At 38.0% G+C, this 10,533-nt stretch overlaps 1 protein-coding gene across 1 annotated transcript in view; it reads left to right on the top strand.

Annotated features, from left to right (window-relative positions):
- Positions 1–295: 295 nt before the first annotated feature.
- The window catches only part of LOC127934372 (RNA polymerase II elongation factor ELL2), a 50,111-nt gene continuing 39,873 nt past the window's right edge, over positions 296–10,533 (top strand). Inside the window, exons 1-2 of the mRNA XM_052531708.1 lie at positions 296–471; positions 4,129–4,176. Of these exons, the coding sequence (XP_052387668.1) occupies positions 334–471; positions 4,129–4,176 (186 nt within the window). The 5' untranslated portion in view covers positions 296–333. The remainder of the gene's footprint in view (positions 472–4,128; positions 4,177–10,533) is intronic.

Raw genomic sequence — 10,533 nt, 5'->3', positions numbered from 1 at the left:
TCTTTACTTTCTTTACTGACCAGGTGCAATGAACATCATATAGGCCTATCTTATTCAATATTTTAAACTATTTTATGTATTTATTTGTGTGTGTAATGCATAACTAATGAATGGTCAGTAGAAATAGGATTTTCAAATACAATAAATTGAAATGTATTATGTCACCCTCATCCTAATAATCTAAATTTGATTTTGAAATACATATTGTTATTGTTTGTGAGTACGTGCGCGCGCGTGTGTGTCTATTACGTCCCCTCAGCGCTCACTCGTAACCCCGCCCAGCGGTGAGTGACGTTTGCACTAGAATGTCGCCAGTTCAGCTCAGTTCCAGACATGGCAGCGTTGAGACAGGAGCAGCGGTATGGACTCTCCTGTGGAAAGATTAATAAAAGCATTCCCAACAAAACCATCTTTCACGTCAAGCTAACCGACACGGCCATCCGGACGCTGGAGGCTTATAAGAATCTCAAGGTAACGCATTTGGTTTTATTTTGTCAGTGTTTATTTGCTTCACTGACCTCAATAGGACAGAAAGAAAAGTTCAGAACTCAGAACTTCAAAACATTTCCTCTCGTTAGTTCTTTGTAAAGTGTTGGTTTATTTGACCAGAGGCCGTCACTTTACGTGCCATATGCTGTCTTACGAGGGACAGATAACGTTGATCACAGGAGGAAATCGGACACATCCAGTTGTTACTGTTGCGTTAAAGTTCGTTTTCTTTAGTTTTGCTTATTTTATTATTATTTTTTTTTAAGCTTTTACAAAACAAAAGATAATGGCAATGGTGTTATTATTATTATTATTATTATTATTTTCGTGAAACCATTTGGAATGAGTCTAACGTTAGATTCGAAGTCGCCGCTTTATTATTTCTGACAAATGATACGAAATGCAACATGACATTGTATTAATGCTAAACATTGCATTACTTGTAACTATGGTAATTTTAAAACGACGATGGAACTTACTCACGGGGATCTTACTGTCTGAGAGGGACTCAAGCTCGATCTGTAAACGATCTATAAACGTTTAGTAGCATTTAAATGGTCATTCAGATCGCTGCCTTTTTTCATTTCCATGTCAAATATTTAATTAACTCATATTCGGGAGTAACATTTTAGTGTGCTCTAAAGGTTTAGTGAACTATCCACAGATTAAAAGCGCATGTAACGTTACCTCGGTTTGTCTCTTTAGACAGTTTAAGGTTAAGTTCATAATTGGTTCTTGGACTGATTAACTTAAGTAGGCATATGGTAATTGCTTGACATAGACAGTTAAATTCAAAATGACTTTTTAAAAATCATTATGTTGTTACAAACCTTGTTGTTTCCTCCGCAGAACACAAAAGGAATATAGATTTTTCTATAGAATGACAGCCTCAGTCCCCATTCGCTTTCATTGTATGAAACAAACAAACAAACAATCATGTAATGTAAGTGAATGGGGACTTTGCTGTCAGTCACTAACATCTCCTTTTGTGTTCTGCGTAAGAAGGAAAGTCGGGGATGTTTTGAAAAGCATGCGGATGAGTAAATGATAACATAATGTAATTTGGGGTTGAAATATCCATTTAAATGTCAAGTCTGCCTCACGTAAAGGTAATTCCGTGTAGGCAAGTGTTTGTTTGTTTGTTTTTTTGGCCAGTTAACCGTGGTTGAGTAATCAATGCACTTCTCATGGTCGCCGTCGGCTCGACAGTACAGATTCCAGTAATATCAATATCATCACAACGCAAGCACTTGTCGATGATTGGACGATAAAGGTGTATTGTTGTGAGTCCTTTAAACGCGTGGACGCCGTCCCGATGACATCGCTCATTGGTCAGGCAGGCGGTGTAGAATGTCGCTTGAACCAATCAGAACACGAGAAGACGTCCTCGCGCTTGCAACAGGAGCTCGATGATGAATGTTCTATTGTCAATCATATGTGACCTCGTAGAGAGAGTGAAAAGTAGAAATAAATAAATTGGTTAAAGCGTAATCTCTTGGGTTTTGGGGGATTTTTATAACTGTCTTTTTAAAATAAAATGTACAAGCCAGAACTTTGGTTCAATTAGGGTAAAAATGCCTTAAAATTCAAAATGTGGTGACATAAAAATGCCCTCTGCTATGAATTCCTTGCTTTTCATTTGCGTTATGCTAAAGTTTCAAGCCTAGTTATACGTACTATTGCATAACATAGAAATTGATGTTAATTTAATGTTATAGGGCAAGAGGTAAAGTTATGACATATGATGACCTGAGTTTTGGTTTGTGTGTTAGTATGTTTATGAATTACAAATGAGGTCAGAAGAAAGAAAAACATTGTCATGGTCAAGTCAGGTCATGAGATACCTCAATGTTCTCCTGTGAAGTGTTCTTATTATGTTATTATAAGCTTGCACAGAACCATCATAAAAATAAAAACAAAAACAAAGTTCAAGTTAGCTACAGCAGCACCCCCTTCAGTCATGTTTAGCCACTAATCTGATCACATGACTGCAAAAGCAGAACCAATAAGCCTGTATTTTTTTAATAAGCAACTTGAGCTGCACTGTATGTGTAGAGTAACATGTTGACCTCTCCCTGTAACATCCATAATAGATGAACATGCTTGTTGACTAAAGCTCCAGCTGTACCTTGAAGATAATAAGTGCTATCTTTTGACCTTGCTTAATGGTTTCGAGCTATGCTGAGGGAAGCCTTGATTTTTCTCCCTTGTGTCTCAGCAATTTACGTTAGTGATGTGAATGAGTCTTTTTCGTACATATATTGTTAATGCCCCTGGACGTTGGTCTAAGCTGAGTGTTAAAAGCTGAGCACACAGCTTGCAAAAAATGGTTCTATAAAAGGCCTATTTGTACAAACTTTATGTGGTGGACAAACACCACAGGGTAGACAATGTCCAAGCCTGTTTGATTTTATCTGATGCACCTTTAGAAAAAAAAGTTGAAGTGCTTTTTGCAACTTGCCTTTAGTCTTAATTAGTGCTAAAGAACTCAATTCAGCATTTGGTATGGTGTTAGCCCTGTCCCACCCCCACTTCTTCTACAAGTTCTCAAACACTCAACGTCCTCACCCTCATCCACGCCTCACACAATAACATTTGATTGACTCATGTAAGGTCTTTCAATTTGAGATTTATTAATCGGACACATTCCAGTGCAGATTAGCAAAGCCCGGCCTTGATCTTTAGGCTCGCACAAGCAGAACCATGACACTGCCGAGAGGCCAGTGACAGCCAGCCTTTCATTCTCTCAAAAACAACCCCCCTCACTTGCAGTCTGCATGAATTAATACAGGAGAGAGCTGTGCCTCTGTCAATGGGGGAAAAAAAGTAAGAGGAGACTTTAATTACTGTGGAGGGAGGCTAATAGGTAGGCATGATATTTCATTGAAGTTGGTACCTAAACACAGCTTGTGGAAATGCTGGCATTGTGGGTAAACAATTAAGAAAATGAAAACCCTCCAAACCTGTATGACTTGCTTTCCTTTGTGGAGCAAAAATTATATATATATATTATATATTATATATATAATATAATATATTTGGCCATACAGTGAAAGATAATTTGGGCCCCATTGACTCTTTTATTTGTATTGACAAAAACATTGGTTAAAAATGTGTCATTTTGTGTTTCATAGAAAACGTCACACAGGTTTGGGACAACAAGAAGAGTAAATAATATTTGTATTGTTTTTGTTAACTCCCTTAATGCGTCCACTTGCATGAACTTGGTGGACTTAATATTTTTCAATTAAAACCATATTGTATCTGAACAGTTACTGCCCTTTAATCAGTAAATGCACAAAACTATCAGATTATTGAATATTACTGTGTTATTACCATGTTATTACAGCATTACTGCCTTTTAATTAATTTAACAAAAATAGAGAAATATTTGGAAATGTCACATCTTATATGAAATGATAGTCATGGTGTATTTTGCAAGTTTGGTTCTTGTACTAAAAACAGTTTTAAAAATGACGTATCTCTTTCGGGTCATAACGGACCTCAATGCATTATGAGGGTTCCAGCCTAGAAATTCAGGAACATTCATTTCCAAGATTGCATCTTTGCTTTATAATCCTTTATATAATAATAGTAAATACTAACAAACCTCTTCTACCTTTTTTCTTCTGTCCCCAGGGGTCTTTACCAAATCAGCCAGCAATTTGCTTCAAGGGGAACCAGGGGGTAAGATGAATGTGTTTTTTCTCACCCCTCCTGACGCCTAAAGATTGCAATGCTTTAATTAGACCTGATTGTAGAGTCGTGCATAAAAAAAAAAAAAAAAAACTGACTGCACCCCTCAGCCGCCTGCACACTCTTTCAATATTTCATGAGCTCCTAAACCATCGCCAGAAATGGAGAAGGAACTGTAGCTTGCAGAGACACCAAGCTTAGGGCCTGCCCGATCAGATTGGGAACATTTATATAATTATAGCAGCACGTATGTTCATCAGCACAATTATGAGCTGTAAATTCATAAAGTGTCATCGTTTGGATGCGATTCCTGGATTTCATAACATTTGTGGGCTATTGGTTTGGTTCGTGTGAGAGTATTGTTATTTATAGCTAGTAAAATTGGCAGTGTCGTGCGGTCACACTGTACGACCTGGGTGGATTTTTGGTAGGGGGTGCATTCCAGTGAAACGGCTGTAATGAAAGATGCCTGTGTGTCTAACCGGATTAACACATTTAGCCGTAGCACACCTCCCCATCAGCACCTGCTTGTCACAATCAGTCCCGTCTAAAACATATCCATCTGATCCTGAAACGGGACAGGTATGGTACGCACGACGGACTGTGTTTGTGGTCGGAAACTCGGGAGAGTCTACTCGACACCCCCGAACGGCCAGCCAGGTTACTGGGTCAGACTGGTGACTGGAAAGGCTTTGTCAAGAGCTCTGGGAAGAGCTGGGGGTGTTGGTAAACCTAAGGGAGCCTCTTGTGTCTCTCTGCCTTTTGTCTCAGTACAGACATGAAAGACCTGTGACAAGGAGGGGGATAACCATGGCCGTGTCTCCTAAAGCATTGTTCGACCCCCACAAATTCCACAATTATAATATGCAAAATACATTCACATGTAGTCAAGCAATATCTGATCTAATGACGTTTATTTCCCTTTTAAAATTGGAGTAGCATAGTTGTGTCAAGTGTGTAAAACTGGAATCCGTTCTAATTGTCAAATTAGATTTTGTGATTATATCTTTAGCCCATTACATATTCAAATTGTCTGCACTGAATTTAAACGTTCATCCCCTCCTCCGCAGATAATGGGCTGCTGGGCATTAATGAGGTGTCTGAGCTGTGTGTGTGCGTGTGTGTGCACGTGCACATGTGTGTGTTTGTATGTGTGTCAGGGTGACAAATTAAGCTATTAAAGCTGGGGGTAGGGAGTGATGTTAAGTCCACACTACTGAAACCATGATATCAGTCATTCTATTAACTGTAACCTCAGGATGCTTTCACTTCACTCAGGTTTGATATAGTATGGAGTATCATAGTTTTACAGTGGATGGATATCTTTGAACAGCATCCCTTTTCTGGTCCTACTTGGCCAGGTAATTTTCTTCCACCTGGAGGAGGGCTCCCCTATACCAGGGAATTCCCATAAACCTTGCCCTGGCTTGTCTCCAGATCTTTGAGGTGCAACGTGGAAAAGTCAGGAAGCGTCCTACTGTTGATTTTCAGCTTCCATTTTCCACTAGCTTGAGGAGATGGTACACTAAAAAAAAGTTTAATTCTGTCATCATTTACTTCCCCTCATGTCATTCCAACCCCTGTATCATCCATCTGTATATTCTGTAGCCCTGTATATTATTTCTGCAGTGGAAGAATGTTGGTAATCAATTGGTTTTGTGTCCCATTTACTTCTATAGACCTGAAATTGTTTCGTTATCAGCATTCTTCAAAATATCTTGTTTTGTGTTATGCATATTTAAAAAACATGAGGGTGAGTAAATGATGACAGAATTTTCCATTTTGGATAGGCTATCCAACTGACACTGAAAATGCATGCTCATGAAGCAGTTAACTTATAATTTAGCCATCATTGGATTTTTACAGACGGGAAACTTTAATTTGCTTTATTCTTTCCATTTGTGGAGGAGGATGATGCAACTGGTGAGAAATAACAGAAGAAAAGATGTTTAGAGTAGTAACATTGCTGTCATATTGCAGAGAGTGAGACCCAATATTGCAGGATTTATGGAACCTGAATGCCTTTGATGGCGTCACTAGGGATGTTCAAGTTCAGTTCGGATTTTAAGAGAATGGGATTTCATCATCATGCAGTTTAATTTTGTTTAGATAAGTGGTAGTTATCCAGAGGCTCCATCCTTCCTTCCTTCTTTCTTTCCTTCCATCCTTCCTTCCTTCTTTCTTTCTTTCTTTCTTTCTTTCTTTCTTTCTTTCTTTCTTTCTTTCTTTCTTTCTTTCTTTCTTTCTTTCCTTCCTTCCTTCCTTCCTTCTTTCATTCATTCATCCTTTTACAACTGCACCTGCAGACCTAAGTGCTTGCAAATATAGATGTCTGTCTGAATCAGCAGAAATGTTTCTTACAGTAACGGCAGTGTCCTGCCGTTTGACAAGTTACATCTGATTTTTTTTTTGGAGGGTGTTTCTATGGTTAAATCAGGTTTTTTTCTGGAAAGTTCTTCTGGATTTAGTCTGCCTTCTGTTTCTTCATGTTATTCTAGACAGACTGATGATGATGAGATCATAAACAACATTTATTTTAAATGCCATAGGCATATCCTGTGGTTGCTCGTGAAAAACACAAGATAAGTCTTAATTCATTTTAACCAATAAGAAATGGACTCCAGCTTTGACAGCTTTATTCTCGTAGGTATAGTTCAGTTGTGTAAACTGGTGAAAATGTTTTATATATATATATTTTTTTTTTTAACCCACCGGCAGAAACATAAATCGGTGTCTATGGCTATGTCCATAAAAAACTAAACTGAATTACCATAAACTGAAACTTAACAACAAACCTCTCATTTGACATGAATAATTTCAATGAAAAGGTTTTGGAAAAACACCACGGCATGCTCACGTAGGGGTGTGACGGTTAGTATATAACCGTGAGACCGGCCAAAACCGTGTCATTAAAATATTTTTTACAAACATTTTTTTATGAAAAATTATTTTCATTTTTTTAGATAGGATCATAAGATGCCCAATATATCGGGAGACATGGTTTTTACCACTTAATGAAGTTTTGTAAATCGTCAGACATGATATTTACCACTTCATTACATTTTGCTTTGTAGAAAACCTTTCTTAAAAACGAATTTTAATAAATGTTTCATCAACCAATTGCATGTATTTTAATAAATAAAAAGCAAATATAGCAGACAATGATAACAGTGACATGGAAGCACCAGCGCTCCGTGTTCACTTGCACTGCACTGTGAACTAGAGCGCATCTCATCGTAATGAAACTCAGTGTAGGCCTATGCCTCATACATTAGCATTAAATATCTTTGCTGCATCCTTTCTAGAACAGACAAAACAATCAGCGGATGGCGGGCGGGTGCGGCTTTGAAATTTGCTCAAAAAACTTTGGCGCGGATGATGAGTTTTGTGACAGATCTCCTTAATAAACGGAGGTCTGAAATCTCTGCCCCTTTACCGATCAGAGTGCGCGCTGACACGGAGTTAACCCGCTATCTCCAAGTACAACCAATTGAATCTATGGCAGATCCACTAGCATGGGGGCGAGACAATGAAACACGCTATCCGCTCCCCCAAAATCCCCCCCCCCCCCCACGCGAGGCGGTTATGTTATGAACCGTCACATTTGACTCACGTCATAACCGTCATCACCAATTCTGAAACCGGCACACCCCTATGCTCACGCTGACAACAGACTAAATGTGCTGTTTGTAGGATTGACATAGAGTGGTTGAACTAGGTATTGCAGTTCAAATTCAAAATATTGATATATAACTGAATATATAACTGAATGTAGCGCAGTTTTTCAGATAAACAAGTATGTTAAAGGCAGGGTAGGTAAAAAAATTATAAACAACTTTCTTCCAAATTTGTTTAAACTTTCTATATATATCAATGCATAATTAAAATGTAAGTACTCTGATAAAAAGAGTATAAAAATCGAGTGACTCTAGACCGTTTAATCTGTATTAAACACAGCTCATTATTTCCATTCGGGACGAAACATAGGATTGGCTTAGGCGACTGTCACTCTCTCGCAACCATGGCAACCACACTTTTGCCTCACATGACCTGCCCACTTGCGCGCGTACGTTTGATTTGAGGAATTCAAGAGGCATGGATCCTAGGAATACCAAAACAATTGTAGAGAAACAGCAAGCAAAATTCACAGTACCGGCCTATGCAGTTAGTGAAGGCAAACCAGGCAAAAAAAGGAAGACCGTAACAGTACAAGAAAAGGCAATGAACAAAAAGTCTTTAGATAAACAAAGAAATAAAACGTGAGTTAATATCGGTGTGGCTTTCCAGCGATGCGAGAACTGAGGGAACTCAAGGGGCTGAAAAGTGACTCCTTGATGGCTTTATTTCTGCTGGACAGGTAAATCTTTATTTTTGTATTTTGATCATACATATTTTTTTGTTTATTTTTTCATGAAGCATGTGTCATTAACACACGTAGCTGCATAATATAGCTAACATAACATTACTTAGCGAGCCGTAGTAAAGACGATAAATAATTTATAGGCCTAGCTCAAGATGATAGCTATAGCGTGGCTTTGGAAGGAGCCCAGAAGGGAGGGGGTGGAGTGAATGGAAATAATGAGCTGCCTTTAAAACAGTCGTGAGAGGTCTACAGACACTCGATTTTTATACTTTCTTTTTCAGAGTACTTACATTTTAATTATGTATGTATTGATATATAAATTAAGTTTAAACAAATTTTTGAAAAAAAGTTTTTTATATATTTTTTACCTACCCTGCCTTTAACTCAAAAATTTGCATACATCACCTTTAAATTGAATCACCAAATACCTTTTGTAGGTTTAGTTGTCTCATTTAATTTGATGATTATGATTTGTTGTGAGCTTGCGGGAGGGGCCAGTGCAAATTCCTTATATCAGCGGAAAATTTTGATTTCCGTCAGATAAGAGCAACATGAAATCATTCAAAATGGTCTATTTTTATTTGTGTACCTTCAAAATGACAGTGAAATGTTGTGCTTTTGTAAAATAAAGAAAACAAACAAAATGCACTCGCCGTCTTGGTCCATGTCAGGGTTCCTCAAATCTTGCCCTGGAGGGCTAATCTGCTGCAGAGTTTATCTACAACCCTTATCAAACTCGCCTACCTGTGATTTTCTAATGATCCCGAAGACATTGATTAGCATGCTCAGGTGTGTTTGATTAGGGTTAGAGCTGAACTATGCAGGAAAGTGGATCTCTTGGGCCAGATTTAAATATCCCTGGTCTATGTGAACCACTTCCTAAAATGAAGAAAAACTCTGCGTTACTGTCTACTTGTCAAACAGACAAGAGAAATATATTTAGCTATATAAACCTTGAAGTGCTAGCTTTTAAGTGTTTATGCTTTGCTTATTTGACCTTAATGCATTATAGGAGTCACTATGAATCATAGCACATTTCAGACGGTAAAAAAAAAAAACGAGTTGCAGTCCAGAAAATACGGTATCGCAAGTAATTTTTCGGACCCCCTAACTTTGCGTAATGGACCCCAGTTTGGAAACCAATGTGTTAAATGACTTGTATTTGGTGTACCTTTCAATAATAATAATAATAAACCAAAAACGTTTTAATACAGTATACAGACACTTACACCACCTAGAAATGTCTGACTTTAAGCTACACAAAATATATCAACATTATTTTAAATTCAGAAATCGGAAGACATTCTTCATAGTTGAAATTTTAATGTTCTTTTGAATACCATAATAGATCAAGACAAAAAAAGTGTCACATCATTGACCCTGTTAAAAAAAAAAACAAAAACAAAAAAAACACCTGTTTATGACAATGAGCATATGGTCTCAAACAGCATGTATTTATAGTTTTTTTGGGTGTATGTTTGTTCTTTGGCATTCGTTTGTGGTGAGAGGAGGAAGGGGAGAAGGGGTTAAAATGTTTCTCTCTCAAGATATTCATATGGTAAGTGTGTGTGAAGGTTTAGCTTCCCCCACCCGTCTGTCCCTCTCGTCAGTGCTGTGATTGTCTCAACCTGATTCTCTCTTTTCCCTCATTGGGATTCACCAGTTCTCCATCTCACACCTCCGATGAGTGTGTACATGAGCATGTGATGGTGTCTCAGAGAGTGTGTATTAGAGCACATTAGTATAAATACATGTCTGTATATATTAAACCCCTTTCAAACTGCATGTTGGTTCCAAAAAATTATCTTTGAACTCTTTGAACAAAAGCCAGGACCAGTGCCGTAAAGGGTGTGTCATAATGGTGATGCACGTCATCGTGCAACTCTTTTACCGGGTGTTTTGAAGGCAGATCAACGTTTGCGAAAAAAATATGTGCACACTGTAATGAACCAGAGATGAGGTAGTTCCTTACTATCTGTGCTGAA

Source organism: Carassius gibelio, chromosome A18 (assembly GCF_023724105.1).
Source record: "Carassius gibelio isolate Cgi1373 ecotype wild population from Czech Republic chromosome A18, carGib1.2-hapl.c, whole genome shotgun sequence".
Lineage (NCBI taxonomy): Eukaryota > Metazoa > Chordata > Actinopteri > Cypriniformes > Cyprinidae > Carassius > Carassius gibelio.
Note: the sequence above shows the minus strand (reverse complement) of the source record. Positions and strands in the feature narration are given on the sequence as shown.